The 24929-nt window shown below is 34.5% G+C and overlaps 2 protein-coding genes across 2 annotated transcripts; one reads left to right on the forward strand and one right to left on the reverse strand.

The window, feature by feature from the left end:
- The first annotated feature begins 1492 nt into the window (after positions 1-1492).
- On the forward strand, positions 1493-10401 carry LOC110602259 (vacuolar protein-sorting-associated protein 33 homolog). The gene is made up of 23 exons (XM_021739733.2): positions 1493-1800; positions 1891-1975; positions 2073-2112; positions 2328-2408; positions 2506-2700; positions 2799-2909; positions 3036-3101; positions 3213-3320; positions 3433-3477; positions 4169-4225; positions 4649-4746; positions 5225-5276; positions 5412-5468; positions 5805-5867; positions 5957-6063; positions 6641-6763; positions 6881-6962; positions 7069-7139; positions 8614-8694; positions 9476-9533; positions 9618-9679; positions 9871-9964; positions 10067-10401. The coding sequence occupies exons 2-23, from the start codon at positions 1923-1925 to the stop codon at positions 10154-10156; spliced, it is 1794 nt and encodes a 597-aa protein (XP_021595425.1). The 5' UTR covers positions 1493-1800; positions 1891-1922; the 3' UTR covers positions 10157-10401.
- A 428-nt stretch (positions 10402-10829) lies between these two features.
- LOC110600832 (anaphase-promoting complex subunit 6) lies at positions 10830-24493 on the reverse strand. Its single transcript, XM_021737724.2, has 16 exons — positions 24094-24493; positions 23669-23803; positions 22229-22302; positions 19860-19899; positions 19498-19543; positions 19227-19306; positions 18911-19092; positions 18690-18815; positions 17245-17319; positions 16840-16965; positions 15703-15772; positions 13686-13768; positions 13296-13406; positions 12478-12577; positions 11316-11351; positions 10830-11170 (listed from the first exon to the last, which is right to left on the reverse strand). The coding sequence occupies exons 1-16, from the start codon at positions 24337-24339 to the stop codon at positions 11066-11068; spliced, it is 1635 nt and encodes a 544-aa protein (XP_021593416.1). The 5' UTR covers positions 24340-24493; the 3' UTR covers positions 10830-11065.
- Positions 24494-24929: the final 436 nt, after the last annotated feature.

The raw sequence follows: 24929 nt of genomic DNA on the forward strand, positions 1-24929 counted from the left end.
GAGCTTCCGGCTCTTCCTCTTCTCCGGCTCTCCTCCTCCCGTCTCCGGTTTCTTGGTTGACAGTTCTGGGGTGGTTGAAGGTAGGCTGAGGTTCGTTAGTCTGGGGTTCTTCTACCACTGGTGACACGTTTGCGGGGGTGCTAAGGCCCCATTGCTGCATTATCTGCCCCAACCAGTGGGCGGTGCTCTGTAGTTGGAAGGCCATGGTTTGGAGGTCTTAGTTGGACAAGGTGGCGGCGGAAGCATTCCTCGCCAAGCTTGGCGAGGGGTTGAAAGGGATTGGTGTTTGGTTGTTTGGCGTTGTAGGATTAGAAAAGGAGAACTGCTGCCTCTCTTGGGCAGAGCTCAGGTCATTTGGAGTGACGTTGTTTTCGTTGTGATTAGCCATTGTGGATCTCAGTGGGTATTTGTGAGAGTGGAACTCCGGCGATGAAAAGATCTCCTTCGTTCCCACAGACGGCGCCAATTGATGATCTGAGATCCAGAAAATAGGGTTTTACAATGGGTTTTGTAAAACTGAAAAAAACTTAGACCTAGAGGAGAGTATTTCTCCTTTTATATGTTTCCTTTTGTCTGCTAGTGACGTGTAACAGAACGTGTGTCATTGGGCCATCTGTCCCTGCTACGTTGATACAGACGTACGAGGAAATCAAATCTCTGCCCCATGCGTGATGGCCCCTGATTCTCCCCAAATACGCATACGGATGGTCCCACAAGGCGAACGGGCTGAACTCTTTCTTGGTTCCGAGCTGGGCCGGAAGATAAGGATAAGACTAGGCCCAGAGGGGATCTGTTCATTGGGCCGAAAGAGCTGGGCTGGCCTGATTGAAGAATCTGACTGGAGTCTGGTCTTTGAGCTGAGCGGGCTGGACCTGGTTCTTGGAAGAGACTTAGAAGCCTTCGGACTATGGGCTGTCCTAATGGGTCTGTCCTCAGTCCGGGGTGAAAAATCTAACGGTCATCAAACATGCTTTTGATGCTTTATAAATTGGCACTTTTAAGAACTGTAAGAAAATATTGACTAATGCTAAAAAGATTTTTTTTTTTTTTATAGCGAAGCTAAAAAGATTTAAAGAGAAAGGGACGAGTTATATAAGTATTTTAATGTAGTTTATAAAATACATGAAAACTTAATAGTTAGGTTAAACCATAATAACACTATGGTAATTATTCTTTCTTGATTGAGTTTTAAATGGGTAATGAAATTATTTGATTGACGGTTGGATTTGCTGAATTTTAGTTTGAGCACTTTGGCGGAAATGGATCGGGAGAAATTTGATTTCATTGTTCTGATCTTGTATGTTCAATTTGGATGCAATGAAAGGAGTTGAAGATGGTTTTTCCTCTGTTTTGTGGATGAATTTGGTCTTTTCTGCAAGATGTTCGAATAATGAAATCGGAACCTATGGATTGAACTGAACCGAACCGAATCGATTTATTCTGTTCAATCGGTTCGGTTCGGTTATTTATTAAATTCCGTAATTCTACCATCAATTTTGTGCTGGAGTATTTAACTGTCGTGTACAATTACAAACACACAGAGAAGAAGATCACCACCATCAAAAAGCTTTGAAACCACTGTCATTGTGTTCACCATTGCCATTCTCCCTCACTGTCGCCGGCACCGCTGCTTTCTTTCATCACTTTGAAGTCATCACCGTCGCTTTTTAGATTCAACTGAACCTCTCCCACTTTTACTCCTTAAAATAATCGTTATAGAGTTTCGCGATCTTCACCGGCCCGAAAATTACCTAATCTAAGGGTTTCAGTTAGGGAGGGATTCAATTCCCATAGATTGAGGTACGCTCTCTAAATTTAGCTGGATTCTCTGGTGCTTACTGTTTGAAAATCTATCTGTTTAGCTTCTGTACTGTGCTTTCCGTGTTGCAGAGACGAATATTTGGCTTCATTTTCTAACTTAAATGGCTCAGATTCCAAACTTAGATAACTCTCCTCTGAATCTCAAATCCCTAAGGTGACCACACTCATTCAGCTACATATAATCAGAACTGTAATATTCTTTTAATTTCACATTTTAGTTTTTCATCTTTGGCATGGATTTATATGTGCAGGGAACTGTCTCAAAGAGAGCTCGTAAATATCCTCAAGAATGTAAGCTCATTCTTCACTCACTACGGTTTATTTATTTTGGCCTTTTCAAAGGAATGGTTTTAAAATTTTTAAGTTAATGTATCTGAATTTTTTGAAAAATTTATCTGAACGAAATCTGAGCTTTAAGTTAGTGATTTTTCCCCCAAGTACATTTATGCTGCTGAATTACAGACTTGATTTTAAATTAATGTCGAAATGATTGGATTTTTAAATAGATTCGGGGAAAGAAGTGCTTGGTGATTGATCCAAAGCTTAGTGGCTCTCTTTCATTGATCATCCAGACATCAATTTTAAGGGTAAACTTTTTTTACTTGTAATGCTTTAGTTCTTGTAGCATCCATTTGCTTCCAATAAAATACCTCAAAAAAATAATTTGTGTTGTTTTTAAAACAGGAACATGGTGTTGAACTGCGGCATCTTTCAGCAGACCCAATTCAAACTGATTGCACCAAGGTGGTCTACCTAGTTCGTTCTCGGTTTAATTTGATGAGATGCATATGCTCACATGTTCATAATGATACATCTAAAGGACTTGAGAGGGAGTATTATATTTACTTCGTACCTCGCCGTGAGGTTGTTTGCGAGAAGGTACAATCTGTTTTGACTATATTGAATTTTGATATCATGGTATAAAATACTAATGCACTCATAATTAGATGATGTGATGAATATTTATGGTTAAGCAGGTGCTTGAGGAAGAGAAAGTTCATCACTTGATGACCATAGGAGAATTCCCCCTCTACATTGTTCCGTTGGATGAGGATATATTATCATTTGAACTTGATTTCACTAACAAAGTATGGCAGAGTTTGCAACTTATACTAAACTTTTATTTTTCTCTTTAACAAAAATCCTCTTCTTCTTCCTCCTCCTCCTCTTTTATGACCTTTCTTTTTTCCATATTTTCCCTCTGTTGATGGCAGGATTGCCAAGTTGATGGTGATACAAGCTCCCTTTGGCATATTGCTAAGGCCATTCACAAGCTTGAGGTGCGTATGGCTTCATGGATCCAATCTCTTTTAAACAAAATTTGTTGAGATGAGTAAGTGGTTACCATGGTTCATATGCTTTTGTATTTATGGAAGAGTTATGTCTTGTAGTCTTCTTTTGGAGTGATACCACATGTGAGGGCCAAAGGCAAAGCATCAGTACGTGTTGCTGACATTCTCAGTCACATGCAAACAGAAGAACCAGTCAACTCCTCTGATGTAATTTTTCATCACAACATAAGCAAATTAACTTACTAATTAGCCCTTTATTTGGGGTGTGTGTATATTTGCAATGCTTTGCAGCCAACTAAATTTTTACTTATTACTTCAGATGGGTGTTCCAGAGATAAATACAGTCATCCTTCTGGATAGGGAGGTAGGTTGTCTCTTAATATGTACCTTTGCATGTGATTATGGCAAAAGTTGCAGGCACAAACACACATAAGTATAAACAATACTAGAATTGCATTTGCCTATAAACACTATTATCCTATATCATTAATCGTATTCATAACAGTGTGATTTATTTGAGCAAGTTGAGCTATCTAAGCTGTTACAATAAGTTGGAAGACTAGACATTCATTATATCTTCAATGGAGAGCATCAGTTTCAATAATTCAATGTTGGCACAAGGGGAAGTCATGGAGTGCAACACTGTCTAATAATCCTAAAGATGAATCATGGCCCATAAATATTGGTTATAAGAAAGAAGTTGCCTCATATTACACTGATTCTGGGCAACCTCAATAAAAATTTTGATAATGAAAGTGTTCATGTAGAGTACAAAAATTGAGTTTGCATGCTAAAAACTCAATCCAATATGAGGTAGAGTGAAGCTAAAAAAGCTGAAGCTTCTTTTATGAATTTGCATAGCTCATATTTTACCTGCAACTACGAAGTTTCCAATAGTCCCATCCCATCTGCTTCATAAACAAACTATTGTTCAGAGATTTTTAATTTTATGCTTCACAGATTTATAATGTCATTGCTCGTATAAACAATATTGGTATTTAAAATTTACTGTTTTTTTCTTTTTGAAAGAGAAGCTTACTAATCCTTTACTGCAGGTGGACATGGTTACTCCTATGTGTTCTCAATTAACATATGAAGGGTTACTGGATGAGGTAATCTGACACAAATTTATCAACTCTATTAAAGAAACATCATTACATGATGGGACACGAAATGAGATTTTTTGAGTTTTCATCCCTTGTAATTTGAAAATTGTGGAATATTGAGTTAAACTTTTGTCTCCCCAACCACCCATGTTCCATTTTGGATAGTTTTATGGAAGTCAAGTTCACTAATTTCTAATGGTGTAATAATTAGCAGTTAAAATTGCATTTTTTTTATAGATATGCATACCTAGGCTTGTAAGAGTATTGAACCTCTTCTAGCATGAGAATTGGGGATTTTTAGTTTCCATCTTGTGGATGCTGAATTTTTAAGTGTTACATTTATGGTTTAACCTGATCGAATGAATTCCATGATACTTGTTTCTAGTTAACCTGATTTGCTGTAAGCAATCTCTAATAGATCCACTGCAGTTTTTGCATATCAATAATGGTTCTGTGGAGCTTGATGCATCGATAATGGGCGCACAACAACAAGAGGGAAAAAAGATGAAAGTTCCACTGAATTCAAGGTAGAATGAACTATCTGCCTGAAATATTTTATACAATAATATTGTTTCGTACTTTCATTATTTGCTTCTCCTCTCCAATGGATCCCTATACATTGAGATTAGGGTAGGTTGCTGTAAGCTGCTGTATGTAGCTATCCTTGAAATACATTGTAACATTATTTAATACTGCGTATTGTTACTTTTAGCTTATCAGGAAAATAATATTTCTTATCAAATGATTAAATATTTAGCCCTTTTACAATTAAATTTCCTCTCTCCGACCGTTCTAGAAAGGAGGAAAAATGCTTTCTTATCTTCTCCTTATCTTCCTTTTTAGTTCCAGACATAATGAAGTAAAGTTTTTCTCCGCCAATTCTATATCCTTCCCTGTATTTTTTTTTTAAAATCATCCCCTTCCTAGCTCTTGCTCTTTATCTATGTATATTTTTACATCTATATTCTCTGGTATATTAATCTAATGCATATGGCTTACTTACAGTGACAAGTTGTTCAAGGAGATCAGGGATCTCAATTTTGAAGTCGTTGTCCAGGTTCATCTTTTCTTATTTAATTTAGCTTTTGGAAGTTCCCCTCTCTCCAAGCCTTAATCTGTTCATTGTCCCTAAAGTTGAAATTGTTCCCTTGGAGTTCTATTGCCTTAGTTGCCATATGCAGTATGATTGCAGGTCCTGCGGCAAAAAGCAACATCTATGAAGCAGGACTACACAGAGATGACAACAACAGTTAGTATATTGTTTTGCATCTAAATTTCTCTGTTCACATCTTTCATACTTGGTTGTTGGTAACTCAAGTATCTGTGTATATATACAAGTAAAAAAAGAATTTGATAGCCATAAAATTATTTACACCAACGTATAGCTGCATAAAAGCCTAATAAATACAACTGCTGCTAACCAAAGATTATTATTTAGTCTATCTTTATTATATTGTCAAATCCAACTGTAATTTTGCTCATCCACTCTTTGTGAGAATTGCATATAATCTTTCATTGCTTTCCTTTAGGATATTTGAATGGTTCTTTGTGCAATTTCTAACTGGGTGCCATGTAAAACATGCAGAACCAGACAGTTTCTGAGTTGAAGGATTTTGTTAAAAAGCTCAACTCATTGCCAGAAATGACTGTAACACACACGCTTTCCCTCTTTTCCATGGAATCTGCAAATGTAGTTTCAATGCAAGCTGGAATTTAATTTGTTGTTAATTGTTTCAGAGGCATATAAATCTTGCACAGCATCTGTCAACATTCACATCCAAGCCATCCTTTCTAGCAAGGCTTGACATGGAACATACTATTGTTGAGGCTCAGAGCTATGACATGTAAGTTAATAAAAGTTCTTCCCTCCAAGTTTTGAGAATATAAAGTGCTAAATGATAAAATTCATCTCACTGTATAACACCCTCTATATGCATAAACAGGACAATAAGTGCAAAACATGTTGCAATGATGTTGTATTATTTGATAGTAAACAGTTTTCAGTATGTTAAAACTGGAGGCTTATTGCTAAAGACCATAGTATTATTTAATACTTAATATTATCATGTTTGATTCCCTGTGAAAAGCATGTTTTTGTGGTTGTTCTTCTCTGATATTAGTACACTAGATTTGTTTTGCTAGGTATGTCTGAATTGTTTCTTAGGTCAAAACATTTTATTACAAGTTTTTTGGTTATTCCTTAGGTCAAAACATTTGGTATTGTGAGATTATAGTTGTTACATGTTTACTTTATTTTTAACTTGGCATTACATGTTTGTTTTATGTTTATCTTGGTTTGAAAAATTACTAAGCGTTTCATTTTTCAGTTATCAATTTATGGAGATGTTATGCGTTTTCACTTTGCATAATATGTTTCTAGGCATTTTGATTGATTTACTAAACAAGCTCCTCTATGTGCAGATGCTTTGAGCACATTGAAGAATTAATCCATAAGCAGGAACCTCTTGTCAGTGTTCTGCGGCTGCTCATCTTGCTTTCTGTTACAAGCTCAGGGTTGCCCAAAAAGCATTTTGATTATTTGAGGCAAGCATAGCCTGATCCACATGATTCCATAGTCATTATGGTTTTGTCCTTTTATCTTGTACCTTATCTAGTTACAGTGCATCATCTTTATTTGATATTTCTGTGCTCCTGGTTTAGGAGGGAGCTACTCCACAGCTATGGGTTTGAGCACATGGCAACTTTGAATAATTTAGAAAAAGCTGGATTGCTTAAAAAGCAGGTTTAGTATCAGTTGATCAAATATTTCTTCAGTATGCATATATAATTAAATTTAGAATGGATTCTGTCAAATCTTGAATGCTTTGCACATAACCTGAACCTCTCAGGAAACCAAGAGCAACTGGCTGACAGTGAAGCGCGCCCTACAACTTGTGGTTGAAGATACTGATACTGCCAAGTATAGCTCTCTATCATATAATGTAGTTCTACTAAGTTCATGTTTACTTGTTTAGGACTTTAGAATGTAAATTTGCCTTTTTTTTTGAAAAATTTACTATTTGGTCCCTGTGTTATACTCACTAGTTGGTCTCTCTATTTTGAAAAATATATAAAAACGTCATTGATATTTTAAAAAGTCTACTACTTAGTCCATCCATTAATTTTAGCCGTTAATTTTGTAAAAAAAAAGTCTGTAGTGCCCCTAATATGGAGGGATTAATTAGTAGAAACCTAAAAACCAACTAATGAGTTTTTCAAAACCATAGAGACTAAATAGTAAAAATACTTAATGACTACAATTAATGGAAGGGCTAACTAGTAGATTTTTTATAACGTCAATGATAGCGGTTGTCGAAACTGTAAAAAATAACCTATTAATAATCAACAATTAAAAACTGCAGATAGTGGTAATAGAGTCGAATCCACAGGAATTGACACTATGCCTTTCTTAACAATGATTTGGAAAAATCAACAATAAAAGTAAAGCAAAGGGGGTGGTTTTTTTATGATGATAAACTAAGACTAAAACTAAAAGTAATATAAGAAAGCAATGATTAAAAGAATAGTAAATCAATGATAAAAAGACTCTAGTTGAAGTGTAGGATTCATTTCAGTTTGGAAATTAATCATTGATACTTTAATTCTTTTATTTGTTTCAATAAATTAGTTTAGGTCGTAAAAGACGCTTATCACAATCAAATCTCTCCTTAGATTTAGATTGATTAGGAAACGTTCGCTAATCAAATACTAGTTAGCAAGTCGCCAAGGAACGTCCTTGGGGGTTTTTACTTTTCAACTGTTAACTGGTTTAAGAAATAAAGAGATCTAATTCTAACTTAGCCAACCGCGTGGTGAGTTAGATCATGCAACTTCTTAGTTTGCAACCTCTTAATTGTTACAGTAATTGTTATTTACGTTTGAACAATCTAAGTAATTATGGACTTAAAATATTCAAACTAACATTAGATGATAAAATTGAAATGTATATGTCGTGGTCAGATGTACTCAAGTACTTGCCATCTACTTTTGTTGTTTTACTCCTTGACAATTTGAAAGAAAACAAAAAACTTTTGTTTTCCTTATTTTGTTTCAATTTCCATGTTTATTGATTGTAATACACATTCCAAACGATTCATTGTGGCTTGGACATGCCGTTTTTAGCCCATTTTGTATTTCATATGTGCCTTGCTTTTTTTTTTCTTCCTTCCCCCTTTCAAACTGCAACTAAGAAGGCCTTTTCTTTATCAATTACCTTATTATTCTTTTTTCAATTTTCTGAAATGCAAAGTTTGGCAGGAGCGTGTTTTAATATCTTGGCTTGCGAAATGGGATACATTTAATTCTCAAGCACAATTCTACAATTGTAACACATTATCCTTTTAAATTCTTGTTGGTTCTCCTCCTAACTTTTGAAGTGATTTGATATGCAACAGCCCAAATGACATTTCCTATGTCTTTTCTGGATATGCACCACTGAGTATCCGTCTTGTTCAGCATGCTGTTCGATCTGGATGGTTAGTTCAATTTTGTATCAATTTCTGGCTCTTGCACTTTGGCCATTTCATTGCTTGTTTATTGGAAGTATGAAAATCTTAGAATTCCATTCTTGCTCTTATGACTTCCCTCCGTTTGGCATTAAGAATTTTCTGAGAATTCAATTCAGTTGATTTTCTTTCTAACAATTCTCTTGTTTGAAATTTAAAAATTCAATTTTTTTTAACTTAAAAAATTTTCATTTTAAGAAAAATAGAATTTATTTTGCAAGACTTCATTTGAATTTTTTTCTTACAAAGTGAATCACGCCGATCAAAGGGTCTATGAAAGCCTTTCTAATTTAAATACACGGTCATACTGTGACGTAGGAATGTGCATAATTGATTGAGATATCCATTCACATTTTTTATGTATGCATTATGGCTCAATTCTTTGAGCATCAGTCTCAAACTACTTTGTGATCTAAACATGGATCCTCCCCCTCCCTTCCTCTTCCTCCACATCTCTCTCTCTCTCATGCACGCATGCACTCACACACATGCATTATGCATCTGTGTATTATCTGCTTTTAGATCATCGCCAGAAAGATGCAATAATTTCTGTACTATTTTGCTTTGTGACCTAATTACATTGGATGCAATAACAGAAAGATGTAAACTCTTGTTGGGAATTTCTGATACATTGGATCCTTGCATTTTTTTTCCTTTTAATTTAAATGCAGTTATTTTCATATTTGCAATATATCGGTGGACTTGATCCATGTTGTTATCTTTGTCAAATGTGGTAAATTGACCCTTACAGGCGTCCTATGGAAGAAATTTTGAAGATGTTGCCAGGACCACACTCAGAAACAAAGAGAGTGTGTACAGTTTCTGTTATTGCTTCTCTCTTCTTTCTATGCTTTGATATCTGGTACTATCAATAGCTTGCACTGCTTTTGCAGACTGGAGTTCTAAGCAGTCCATCTTCTGACACACTGTACAGAGCTTCTGAAGCTGCAGACAGGTATATCTAAATTTATTTGGTTTTCGTGTGTTACTGCATAACTTTTCCTTTGTGGTTTGTGGATATTGTCTTCATGGAACTAAGTCTGTCGATCCTCTCTTTGAAGTTTTTACGACAAAATGTTTTCCAACTTGTATGATGCAACATTTAGATCTTCATTTAGTTTTTCCTTCACTGTAAATATATTTCAGATTAGCTGATGGAAGGCGCGCCCTTGTACTTGTTGTATTCATCGGAGGGGTTACGTTTGCAGAAATTTCTGCTCTCCGATATCTCAGTGCTCAGGCATGTCAAATAGTTCAGCAGTATACAAATGTGTACTCTGTTCGGAACTTCCAAAAGCAAGTTGGTTAGAATATCCTGTCTAAAACTTGAACTGTCTTGCAGGAAGGGATGGCATATGATTTGATCATAGGAACAACAAATATTGTCAATGGAAATACCTTGGCAGAAGCATATGTGGAGCGTTTTGGTTGATTTTAAATTGCCATTTATCTCATCCTGAGGTGAAAATTGATTGGCAGCTTGTGGAGCTGGAAAGCGAGACTGGTTAACAGCAGTATCAGAACACTTGTGGGAGATTTTGAAGTTATTTATGGTGTGAAACTGTCCCCTTCATGGTGTTGAACTTAACTAATGCTAAAATTTCAAATATATATCTTTGAATTGAAAAACACATTTAAAAGATTGAACAATAAATTTATTTATATGTTTAATTTTAATACATTTTTTGTCAATTGATTGAATTAAAACAAATATAGAAAGCGAGGTACAGAAAGCTTGAATAAGCAAATATGTCCTTTCTTTCTTCGTTTTTTTTCTTCCAATTTTCAATTTAAAAATTAAAAACCAAGAAAACGTGAAAAAAAACTAAAACTGAAAATAGATCTTTTTACAGCTTTAACTTCGCTGCTTAACTAATTTATGTGGACATAATGACACAAGAGGGGTCAATTATCGTTTATTTTTCATTCAACTTAAAATACATTATGTAAATATTTTATCGTCCTATGAACCCAGACCGGATGAAAAATCTTTAGTACTGTGACTAGCATTATCATCAATAATAAAATTAATTGAATTTATAATAGAGAATCTCGGTGTGCATATATATATATCCACATCAAAAAGCCATTGCAAGACTTATCACTGAAGAAATGCCATTCGATGTTTGCTCACTTCATTGAAAAATATTCAGCTTGCACAATTCGCTACAGAAACCAAAAATGATACAGACGATAAATATGCCTAATTCATCCTATTCCAATACAAGGAACGAGTATCAAAATAAACAATGTTGTCCCATAAATCATAGCACATAATGCACATACATTACAACACCTATTCAAAGAATATCACAGCTTCATTAAATATAAAAACTCACTTTCAGCGAAATTCCATCTTTGGGTCTATGCCACTGCGACCTTCATCAACAATTGCCAAACTCAACATTTCTGTGCAAAACTGATCGTCCGGTTTCAGCCATAAAGCCTGATCGAGCAGGCAAATTTTAGAGTAGAGGAAATCAAATGCTTCATCACAATTTCAAACTGATCTTACATCCTCAGATATCAAAATGCAAGTGACAGAATTCCTTGCACATTCAATGAAACAACAAAAATTCAAGATTACAAACCTTGTGATAGTACGTAATTGCAGCAGTAAAATTATCCTGCAACAGGATAAAGAAAGAATAAGAGGACACTTGAAAATCTAAAAGACAAGGAAACATGAAAATTTAAGGTTCTGTTCAATGCAGAAAAGTTTTACTACAGATTAAGAGAAAAGGAATTTAGTAAGGCAAAAAGATGGGATGTAATTGATCAGGCGTTGCACTTTAATTTTCTTGTTTTGCACGTCTAACAGATATAGTAGTTTAAACTAAATTTTTTTAGGTAGGTTGCTACTTCATATCACACCATTCATCTCAGAATTTTATCATGTTTATTTCTGGCTCGTGAATATTCCCCTCATGACTGAGACCTGCATTTGCCTGTTGAACACCATTAATTTTCCCCCTCTAATGCATAAAATTCATCAAATTAACAAGGGATCTTGGTAGAGGAGTAGAAAGCCAACTTCGTCCATTACAGCCAGTTTGCTAGTTCCCTATTCTCATTCCCATTCAGTTCACCGTCCTACAAGGTTATTCAAGTGATTTTCTTCTTTGTTGTCTTTCAAAAAAGTTGCAAGTACTTTTTCTTCCATAACAAGATTAAAGCTTCAGTACATTCTATAGATGCCAGAATTTAGCATGCTCATTGACCACATTAACTCTTGTATCATTAATAAATTAGAATTTCAAAATTTTATTTGTGAAACTTTAGCTGAACATATCAGCATCAATAAAACGCATTAAATATAAGAGAACTAACATAACTTGCTAAATTATACTTTTTGCACCTACCTTCAACCTCAGCATTGACTCACTTGGCTATCATCACTTTCCAACACCAGCAAAAATCACTTAACATTTTTTTAATTTATATTTTTCAATCAAAACTTTAGCTATATTACCATTTTTTGTAGGTGCACATTAAGTAATGTAAAAGGATTTATGTATATAAATAAATAAAATTGTATTTGTCCCAACTCCTTTTTTCAACTCAATTATCCCACTTGACACGACATTGATTCATTTATAGTCAACTCTGCCAACCTGTGAATTTTCGGCATAAAGTATGTTCACCGAAAGCTTGTTCCATGTCAAGGAGTACAAATATTGGCGGGATAAATAGAAGTTGCCATGTTTATGTGTGCATATGCATGTATGCCAATAAAAGGAGATCAATATACACCTGCAAATGATAAGTGTATGCAAGACCTGCGTAGGTACTTAAACTTCTAGTTGATAATGTCAATGCTCTCTCATAGCATGAAATTGCTTCATGATACATCCTGACACAGAGCAAGGTAATATAATTAGGTATGCAAAATATTCTACTAACACAATAATACTATAAATAAGCATCACAAAAATGAAACAGGGCGAGGATGTCAAATATGGACTGAACAGCATCTGTTAATGAGACAGGAGAAGAACAGAAAATATTAGATGAGAACTAGAAGCTTCAGAGACAGAAGTATTCTTGTCATTGGTTCTTCAAAGAATGCTTTACAGGTACATCTGGATTCTCTTTTATACAAGAGTCACTGTAACTGCCTCTTAACAACCCCAACTACTGCAGGATGACCTGTACAGATTCTTTTAACTACTTCAGTACCTTTTCCTCCGAAATCATTCTCACCAATAACTGTCACCAGGTAACTTTCCCTCCAAATCAACATTCTCCAGCTCATAGAACATCCTATTTCTCTTGATGCTTGCAGCAGATTTAGAGCATTTTTTATTCCAATTGCTATATAGAACATAGTAGAGTGCATTTATTTCCTTGTCAGTCAGTAGAGACCTCAGCCAGCTACAGAATATTTACAATACAAAGATTGTTTGAAGAAGTGGTGAAAGAAAAGTCCATTTTCCCACTTGTGTTGAGATAAAATATTTGGGCTTTCGGTAGATACATAACAAGTTGCCAACATCAACATCTTGAAACACATTATAGAAAAGTAACCAAGAAAAGTAAAGGAAGTGATTCCCACATATTTTATAACATACTTTAACTTCCTGTATGCATGGGCGAGATTAACCACAGTTGGCTCCCATAATGGGCTTAAAGATGGAATGTGTGCCAAAGTCTTCTCAAACCACAGTACAGCCTTATTGTACCTGAAAGTATTTCAGAAGACAAAATTATGCAAGTCAAACTAGCTTAACAAGAATGACATCAAAAAATTTATGGCCAGTTACCTAAAGAAGCCTTTCTAGTAAAATAATGACAACATTCTCAACACATTATTCTGTCATTGTAAAAAAAGCCCTCAAAATTAACAATATAAAAGAGCTTTGCTAGTAAAAGTTCCCAGCAAAGTCACTTCCACAAAATAGAGAACGATGGAAAGTGGTGGTAACAATGAAACTGTACTATCTAGTAAGGAGCATCCTTACTCTTTCATGTTATAAGCAACAACCCCCAATTCATTATACACAAGTGGATCTGAAGGGCATATTGTCTTCGCCTGCATAAAAAACTGGAAAAAGGAAAAAGATTAGGATCCTGAAACCATGAGAAGAAGAAAATCAAGAATAATAAATGACATAGCCATTCAAATTATTGTTTTAGAACAAGACAAGGGAAAATAAGATAAAAAGAAATACCAGTGGATTCCAAACAACAAAGCAGAGGCAAATTAAGAGTAAATTTATTAGGACCAAACTCCATGTATTTTATAGATTAATTAAAATAATTGTTCCCAACCACTATTTTCTACTCTGAAATTGAAAAATAATTAAAATATTTAAATTTAATAATTCCACTTTAATCATTCGATAAAAGCAAATAACCACAGTACTCAAAATAATACATGGTGTTTTACCACTTGTTCTTTCTCATAATAGAATTCATTCACACACACACACACATATTTAGATGTTTTTTTCCCTTTCTTCTGGCTTGTGAAAGACCAAGCTTGTCTGTAGGACGGCAGAATAAAGCTTAATATGGTTATGTCCATAATTGATCAATTATAATATTTTTGGCAACCAAGCCATCATGTTTTAGCCCCCTGGACTCCTATTTTGTTCACAGCCTAGAATTTCTTTACCCCTATTGTTTCATGGTTTTTACTTTGTTATAGCCCTTCCTCCATCTACACCTTCCAGCACTAATCTCTCTTCTGGGGAAGCCTTACCAGGAAACCAGCTGTGCTCTTGCACAGGTGGTGACTTCTTTCACGAGTGAAAAGCTTGTTTCTTCCTTGCTTTTAAATCCAAATGTAAGTTCAAAGGTCCAGGATTCTTGCACTTGAGCAATAAATGAGCTAATGCCAAGCTTTATCCAATGTGGGCAGAAATGATGTTATGGGTCTCTACTATGAAGCCAATTCATAGCTCACAAGTTACACAGCAAAGTTAATTTTCAATTTTCAGACCAATTCACACTTGTTGTCGTTGTTGCCTAAATTTTGGAGGGATGTCAAACTCCAAAGAAAAAAATTTTTCACCTATAATGAATCATGAAATTTGTAAGATGCCTTGTCAGCACGGGTGGGTGGGGGGACTATATTACACAATAAAAAAATAAAAGAAAACTCCAAATTCAATGGAAAGAATCGTCAAAAGTCTGGTGGAATTAAAAAAGTCTCCCTGGATTAAAGAAAGAGAGGAACTACTATTACTCCTAAGTCCTAACAATCATGAATCCCATAAATGCGTGCGGGATAACAGTATCGTAAACAAGATATATCAAAGGGGAAAATATAGCTTCTCAAGCTCCCAGTTCTTTAAACAGTAACCTTCACTCTGTCAACTGCTATAATTCCTTTCAAGAAGTAACCATAACGTTTCTGACCATTTTGAGGCATCAACTAATAAGCCAAAAGAGGACAACAAGATCCCAGCAACAATTATGAGGTCTAATTTGTGTAATGAATCTCCCAGCAGTATACTACAGAAGAATAGGAATCTATTGTCATCTTTAGACAAACTGATTATCCTAAGCCTCCCTTAATGTTCAAATTCATAAACAAATGTCAAGATCCAACACTCTAAACCAATTGCTATTCATAAAATTTCACTAAACCAAATTTGAGAAGCTAAGCAGCATCTTGGCATAAATCATTACTTACATATAGCCATATCCGGATATTGATGCTCACATTTGATACTAATCCTAGTCCAGAAACTTATATAAGTACAGGACATCAATTAAAGAACTTTAAATAGCAGTGCTAGGTTCATCCACCACCATGCATAAAATTCTGAAGTATAACAGCCATACATTCACTTGAGAATATCTGTAGTATACCAACACTATGTTCTGAGGATAGAGCTAATTATAAATGAACTTGAACAAACAAGAGTCATTTCAAACCACAAAAGAATTGATATAAATACTAAACATAGTAAGTGAAAAATACACACATAAAATTAAAAACTGCAATATGCCCATGTTAAGAATACTCACCTGCTCAGCAAGCTTATAACTGTGCGTTCGCATGTACTCCATCCCAATGTACAACGTAGGTAAATGGCACCTGGAATAACAGAATATCAAGATTCAACCTGTAAAAAGAGAATTTATAAATAATAAGAGGACTTTGACAATCCATAACATTAGAATCAAATCAAGAATGCAGGTTTATCATTATTAGAAAGCACAATTTAAATAACTAGAACTGCTGTTACTTAAAGGTTAAACTACAATTTTTTAGTTTTGTTTTTAATTTCTATATTATTCTTATCTGGGAAGCAGGAAGGAAGGTTTAATCTATTTTGTTTTTAAAAATTCAAAGATCTCTAAAGTCTTCTAATGCAACTCAAGAACTCCTATAAAACAAATAAAAGATCACATTTACAACAGAAGTTACATATAAACTTCATAACAGGTGAAGAAGAAACCTTTCACTTCTTCCCACAAGTAACAGTGACTGCTATCTTCTAATGACCATCCTTCTAATGTATTAATCCTTAATTCAAATGGTTCTCTTTGTGCTAAGACTGCTATAACTAATCAAAACCAAATTCCAAGATAATCCAAGAGAAAGCATGGTTTTCCAAAGAAAATGGAAGGCCAAAAACTCAACAAAAAGAGGTCTAAACCATACAGATGGAAGGTGCCAGTGCACAAAAATTCTTACAATGTGGACTATATGGAAAGTCGGGTGTAGTAGACAACCCTACCTTGCACTGCAAAGAGGCTAAAGAGGAGTGAACCTGTGGCCTCCAAGTCATGATGGAGAAAACTTATCATTGTACCAAGGCTCACCCTCCCAAACTTCAAAAATTAAGAAGAGGACGAGGAAGAGTAAATTAAAAGGAAACTCACAAGTTAAAGTTATAAGAGGTATAAAGACATTCCTATGGGTAGACAAAGCACTACAAGCAGGTAATCCTTTCTCAACAATTAAGCCCTTCCCACTTGTTGCCTTTTAGGTTCCAAGCAGAATGAACTATTCAAATGACCAATGAAAGGAAATTTCAGATGTTGCATGTGCACGTGCACAGAAAATAGTGTCCAAATAACTCCGAAGAGGGACATTTTTCAAACAAATAGCCCTAACAATCTTAGAAATATTGTTGATAAACTAATAGTATAAAATACCCTGGAAATAAACGAGCAGCAGTGCGATATGCTGACATTGCTTGATCACCCTCTTCTTGAGCAGCATAAGCATTGCCATAGCCTATCCAAGCAGATGCAAAGGTTCCATCGAGACTCGTAGCCTTGCTGTAACATAGAACAAGAAGTAATCAGATCTACTATACAACAAAATAATTAAAATGAAAAGCATGCAAGATGTATGGTTGGCAGTATAGTGCAAGCACCAAATCCATTAGCTTTTGGGATCTATTTATCACAATAAAACAAATGCTAAATTATTACTTTTCATCCGAATAAGAATGCAAAAACAATTTACAACTGCAACATTGAACAGAATGAATTCAACAGATTATTAGCATTTCTCAAAACCAGGGATAAGTTCACTTATGGTTGTTTAACGTTTACCTGAAATAGCGTCGTGATTGGTCATACTTCTTGATACAATAGTAATAGCAACCAACAGCAAACCATGAAAGAGCCCTGAAAAGGCAATGAGTCCAGAACAAGCAAATGACTTCACGCAAAAGATAGCGCCAGAACACAGAATTACCATCCTCGAAATTTTGAAATATCATCCACAATCTTCAATAGGAAATCATAGAATAATCCTAAGAAACATTACCTCTCTTTCTATCTATCTATCCCTCCCTCCCTCTCTTTCCTGTTGATTTTGGAAACAAATTCTCAATTCAAACAAACATTTATATTATATCATTCAAGCAACACCTTCAGGCAAGAAACTATAACAGCTGAACAAAAATCATCTTCTTCTTTTCTTTCTGTTGTGACCAATTCACCTGCCAATTTGTCTATTATACGTCAAAGGGGTCCGGCTTGTATACTTGAAGGGGAAGCAAGAGGTAGTAGGGGCCCAGTTAAGCCAATCCTACGGGACGCAGCCCACCCTGACCATGGTATTCAGAAACATCACCTTTCCTTCCAACTAATAAACATTAGCACTTTCTTCCCTTTTTTTCATACTTCTAGTCTAGCAATTTGGAGAACTTACATGCAGCCCACATGCAATGTTTGTTTGGAGGAAAAACTCACAATTCAGTGTGCCAAATTGTAATATGTTTATAGCAAGATATTCTTTTTTGTTTATTTGAAATCAAGGGTTTAGGACTTACAATCAGTACATATATACATGAAATTTTTGCTAACAGCTATTTATCAGGCAGAATTTGGCTTGATCATAGTGAAAGTTATTTCTTAAAGGTAAAAAGAAGTCCACAAGGCTAGCAAATGCAAAAATCTCTAATCCTCCAGATTATATTTATTATTGGTATATGCATCAGCAAGCACCATGCAGTCTTTACACATTATTGGACTTTGATCAATTGTTTTATGGCTCTTACTGAGAATGACTACCATAGAATTTTTCTGGGTTTACTCGACTCTCTTTTATGTTTTTGCCTCCTTATTTCTTTTATTTTTCATGCACTATCTTTAAGTCTTTTACTGCTACATCATTTTCCATATTTATGTTTGTTAGTGTTAAATTTGGATCAAGGAATGAGTGTCTAGTACCCTTATAAATGGGCACATTACTCCTATCCCAATCCATGTGCGATTCAACACATCCCTCACATCCATCCAGAACTACAATGGAGCACAAAATATTTTCAGGAGGCCCAACATCATTGAGGAGGCTCTAGCGCTGCCTCTATCCAAACCGATATGGGATTCAACAGTTAGGTTACTAAACAGTTTACGAGGATCATTTAATGTGTTACTGATGGAAAAACTCTTTGCCATGAAGGATAACACATGAAATACAAAATGAAAGAAAACAATATAGTGGAGGTAACTTATCCAAATAAAATGAAGACAAGGAAAATATAACTCACTTCTGGGGATAATCCTTCACCAAATTACATGCCATAAGATAGAGTTCGTTTGAATTTCCAAGCTCCATAGCAGCAGCTAAATGCACCAATGTACATTTCAAATGGAAAGGGTCCTTCTCAAGTAGTCTTTTGAAGAAAACAATATACAAAACTTATATCAAAATAAGCATATAATGTCCTAAATGTTCAATGTACTCCGCTCAAAAACCAGCCAAACTTACATGGAAGTTTGTTCAAAGCATTTTTGATATTCACCACATTGATGGTAGTATTCAGCTTTGCAGGCGAGAAGATCAGTATCATTTTTTAGTGTATGCATGAAAGATGTGCTCATAGAGTTACCATTGCAGCTTTCTGTTTCAAGCTCTCTGAATTTGGCTTCTATAATGCTTTCTTTGTCATACTGGCTCACAGAAGCAGATAATTGAAGGTTAGTATATACAAGCAGAAACAATTACTGACATCCTGAAAAATCCATAAATATGATGACTTAACTATATGTTTTGACCCATAGATATTCAAGTTGTATTTGTTTACCTTTTTTATCAAGCATGAATAGAAGGAAGAGAGCCACCCATCATCAGGACCAAATTGCAATGATGAAAGTAGACTTGTTTCTATATTTCAGAAAAAATGTGACAAAATAGATCATTGCATCATTGGAATCGAACTAGATATCTATTTTAGAGAAATGTACAGTCAATCTAATGAATCAACTGCTTGCCTAAATTTTCTAGAAGTCCTTAAAAGTAGATGCTACAATTGCACAAAATAATGAAAATTAGAATTGCAGTTGGAGATCATTTACCTTCTTCACAAGTAAGCATGTGATTTTCAATGAGGCACTCCAATGCCTGATCCATGGAAACATAGAATCAGTCACACTTCCAGCTAAGGAAAAACAATTCTTCCTTCGTCAAAATATTCTTCCTAAATGTATGTCTAATAAAGACACAGATATTATGTCCATAAAATAGAGAGGGAAAAGATTTGGAATGAGTTAATCATAAAAAAAAAATTCTTCCTAAAGTTCTCAACATGGAGATTTAAAATATTCCAGAGAAAGCTAAGCCCATATATCCTGCACCTTCAAATGCTATAAAGAAAAAGGAGTCTTGAGCAAGTTAACTCATCCTTCAAACTAAGAACTTTGCTAAATGACTAGCATACCTCATAACATAAAGGATCAGCTTTGATAGCAGCTTTGTACCTATAAATCAACAGAACAGAGTAGATCCAATAAGCCCTTCAACAAAGACAACAAGGTTTTGTTTTTGGTGGAATAAGTTCAGAGAGTTTATCAAAGATAAATTAAATGTAGAAACAAAGGAAAGGAGAAAAGAAGAAATGTGACAGACTAAAGACATATGCTATGCTCATTGAAATGTGGACATATACAATATTAGAAGGTTGGAGAAAAGTTATCATGGGACTGATAGAATAGAAGTGGAAGTTGAATCTTCCAGTGAAGATGTACAGTTCCATTATTTACCTTTTTAATATCTTGGAATAGACAGCAGCTTAATGTCAAAGGCTTAGAAATGAAGGGATAGCTATCAGATTAATCAGGACTATAGTCAAAACTTAGGGAACTACCAGAGAGCTTCACAAACATAACACAATTAATTCATTGCTCATTGCAATTTTTTTCAAATACTACAATTTTTTAACTCAGAAAGCTTTGCTTTCATTTTCAATTCATCTCACAGCATACACACATAGGGCAGCTTTGCTTTTTGCACATAAATTCTTAGACTTTGTTCCATCAAATAACTATCTTTGGAAAACATTTACTTAAATAATCAATTTTCTGTAACTGGTTATGATAAACATTTTTCTAATGTTGGCAAAAATTGTCTTTTTCTCTCTCTTTGAAAAAGGCCATTTGAAATTTGGGCTTATGAAGAGTGAAGACTCCATTTTTTTACTTAAAGTTGAATAAAAGAGAATCAGGAAAAATAAAAAAGGTACAAAATTTTAGTGGTTGTCAACACAGATGACAGCCAACAGCAGCCAGCAGTGATTGGTCAACAAAAGAGTGTTAAAGTATTTTCTCATAACTTCCTTTCATTTGATTAAGTTCGTAAAAAGTCCAAAAATGACCATCTGATTTGAAAAAGACAAATCATTTCAAAAAAAAATGTATATGCAACTTTCCTTTGACCAAATTTATCATGTACACCAAACATCAGAAAAAACAAAACTGTTTTTCAACAAAATATTTTCCTCGGAAAAACGAAGCATAAGTGACTCAAGTAATCCTGAACATACACATACTTGAACCATAATACTTGCAAGACTTGGAGATCTAAATAAGAACACGGATCATTTTGCCTACTACATTATTGAAGACCTGATCACCAGTCAAGTCATATATTGACCAAATAGAAGCACAAAAGTTACATGTCAATCGCTCCAGCATATGTGAAAATGTTAAATAGCCTTAAATTCTGAAGTTGTAGAACTTCTAGATCACTTCAATAAACATACATGTAACACGCTAGAAAGACAAGACAATACTGAACATCATCCCAAATAACCCTTGCATGAAAATCTCGAACTATACACTAAATGTTTTAAGTTTTTGAACTCACTTTCTCTTTAAGCTTCATTCCATCAAAACCTCCATATTCCCACCCGCCATGAGGAGAAATAGATAATATTTTAACAATATTTTTAATCTCCCTGACAATAACCTTATTTTATTTCCAAAAAAACAAAACTGACATTCCTTTGCCTTCCCACCAACAAACAAAAGTTAGGGTACATTAATTTATCTTCCTCTCCAATCACCCTCTTCCAAACATGATGAGGATACACATTTTACTACACTTCCCTAACTTCATAAAACCATATCATTCTCTCTCTGTGTTACCCAAACAAAGTACTATTAGCTATGTTTATGAAGATAGACAACTTTCTGTGTAAGGGCACTTCAAGAATACTTATATACAGGAAAAAATTGCCTATATCCAGTCCATGGAGGACCAATAGGCACTTAGGCTGTTTGTCTCAGAATTTGGGAATTTAGCATTGGAAACCCAAATGGAAAGTAGTTATGATTTATGGATTGAATAGGAATTGGATATATTGATGTTCAAGCATCATCGCTGGAACTGAGAAACAGCTAATAAGAAATTTTCTAGAATTTAACAGTTTTAAATTTTTCAAACTTACAGTAATGGCAAATTGATGATTAGGAAATGAGAGATGTCAATGGAAATTACGCTTTCAATTAGCATATCAATGTCCACCACTTTGGGGTTGTTATCCACATTGCAATAAACAGTCCCATGAAATTTGTAAATACTTTTTGTAAAAGATTTTTTATGTTAATAATCAGCAATAAAACAATTACTTAATGAACATTAACTTTGCTTCTCTTTATTACTTCAGACATTATAAATGCCAGAGCGTAAAAGAGAAATTACAGATTTCCATCTTACAATAAATAAGCACGACAATCCCCTGGTTATGTAGAACAGCAAAAGGAGAGCGGGAAAAAATGGTTTGATAAATAAGATGGTAAAAAGACCAACCACTGTCGAGCTTGAGCACGATTTTCCAGAGCTTCATAAGCCCTGCCCCTTAGAAAGCAGATTGCTGAAGAAATCTGTCAAAATTCAAATAATATTTCAGTTTCACTAATAAAATTTTCTAGCTCCAAGTACACCATTCAATCTATACATCTTCAAGTATGTATCGCATATTAACCACAGTTCAGATGCACAGCGAAGGTTAATATAAGCAGCACAAGAAGGTATTAATATGCATGTACTAAAATGAATCTAACCAACCACACATTAAGGCAAAAGAAAAATGAGAATTCAGCAAGTTCTTTTTTTCAGAAAAAAAAAATCTGATCCAGGCACAAATCAATAAATCTTTTAAATACAACCATCCAAGGTTCTACAGAGCCATAACAACTATAAATACATATGAAAACTAAAAAAGCAAACATGATCCTCCAGCTCAATAAAATATTTTTTCAAATTTAGTGTAGAATGAGAACAATTAAGCACAAAAGGAAATTGAACATTTTACTGACACCTTGGTTTTGTCTTCCTGCTATGAGCCTATGAGCCAACAAGCATTCTCTCTCTCTCTCTCATGTGTGGCTCCAGCTGGTACATAATTTTTATCTTTTATTTGTATGATTGTATCTGAATTGTGTAATTGTAATTGGAAATTGTGAAATAAAATTGTAAGTTCTTAATCCATTAAAAATTTCAATATCTGATTGTATCTTCCAGCTAGAGTCCAACTTAAAGAACTCCCATTGTACATGTAATCCTTGTCATAGATGGTGATGACAATGATGATGATGGTTGTATAATATTAACTACAACTCAGGCTTATTACTAAGATACAGACAGCTAGCATTTTAAATAAATAGATTCAAGCTCATCCTAACTCTCACAATTTGGTCCTTCAACTGTCTTTGATTACATATTTAACATCCACAGTCCTATAATAAGAAGGTCACATTTTTCTTTGCTCCAGGATATACATATGTTATATGCAATTAATTATTCCATAAAAAAAATCCTTAAAAAATAAAGCCAAATCTAAAGTTCCTTTCATTTAGGAGTGGGTCAATAAAACCTACAATCAAGCTATCAAAATAAGGATTTTGTTTATTTTCCTGTTAAAAGTGGATTTAAAGGATGAACTTTTTCTTATGAATCTGAAATATTAGGCAACTTACAAGTATCATGATTGACTTTCTTAATAAAGTAGAGCAATCTACGACCTCCTTTTGATAATCAACTTATTATAAGTAATGGTTCTTATGACCTTTCCCAAGTCGTGCTTATGAGTCAAGTGTTTGTGCTTAGATGTGCTTCCCTGAACTATTCTGCTGCTAACAACTGAGACCCGTAGTAGTGAACAAAGCAGAAAGTCAACAATACAACAAAAACACCAAAAAGCCATACCAGTAAGAAATAGCACATAGCATCTAAAACAAGGAGTCTTACATTGATCTCACGATCTTCTCCATCTTTATCTAAGTACATGACATTGCAATCTTTAGTGTCATACACATTCCCATGTTCATCAACCTTAGCATCACCAAGCATTGACAGACATTGATCCCACTCCTTCAGTTCCTCCTGGTGTCAAAAAATAACATTTAGAAAAAAAAAAAAAAGGTTATATCAGCTAAACAAGATTTAGAAAATCATTCCGATCAAACAAATGCAGCAAAAAAACCCAAAAATCCCAATTGAAGAAAGTCCACTAAATAAAACAATAAAATTGAAAGAATTAACAGAGGACGAGTTACACAAATCCACTAAATAAAATCACTGCAAATAAACCTGATTGCAAACCAAAAACTGTACGCCGTTTCCCACGAAAAATATATGCATAGAAGAATCAGAGAGTGAGAGAGAGAAAATACGAGGCATTTGGCGGCGAGGTAGCGGAATCGGAGATCACGGAGGACGATCTTTGAGGCATTGAGGAGGTGAAAGGCACGGCGATAGTGGCGTCCAAGAAAGAGGGCCTGAGCCTGCATGTAAATGTCGGCGGGATCGTTGGTGAAAGCAGCAACCTTATCGGCGAAGAATATTGCGGAGGAGTACAAGTGCTTGCTGACGCAGTCACGCACCACTCCGCGCAGCTTCTCTATTTGCTCTTCTTTCATCTTCTTCTTCTTCTTCTTCTTTCTTGATCTTGATGGAAGAAGAGAATGTGGAGGGAAAACTGGAGACGGAGGAGGTGGGGTTTTTCGAGTTCAAAGTTCAGTGGTTTTGGGGTTTTGCCTCTTTTATTGGGAGACAAGGGACGAATGAGCGGGAGGCTTTTGTAAATTTTATTAAAATATAAAATAAATAGACCTTGTATATATTTTTAGGTTTAAATTACCATTTTATTCTGTATAATTTATTTTCATTGATGAATCAGTCCTCCTGCTTTAAATTTCAATCTTTCTCTAATATTTAATTTCATCATAATTTTTTTTAGAAAATATCAACAATTTAATAATTTTCCAAATTAATTATTAAAAACACCCAAAAATTATGGGTGATAAGGGGTTGAGAATATTCAGATGTCAATTCGGTGGAAACCTATTAAGAATATTTGAATAGTATATAAATAATTTGGAGCGGATTTTAATTTAGAAATTGATATAATTGACAATTTTGATTTTATATGTCAAATATCTATTAGTCAAATTTTTTTACTAAATAAATAATTAATTATAAAAAAATCTATGAATATTTTATATTCTAA

This window comes from Manihot esculenta, chromosome 15 (genome assembly GCF_001659605.2).
Source record: "Manihot esculenta cultivar AM560-2 chromosome 15, M.esculenta_v8, whole genome shotgun sequence".
Lineage (NCBI taxonomy): Eukaryota > Viridiplantae > Streptophyta > Magnoliopsida > Malpighiales > Euphorbiaceae > Manihot > Manihot esculenta.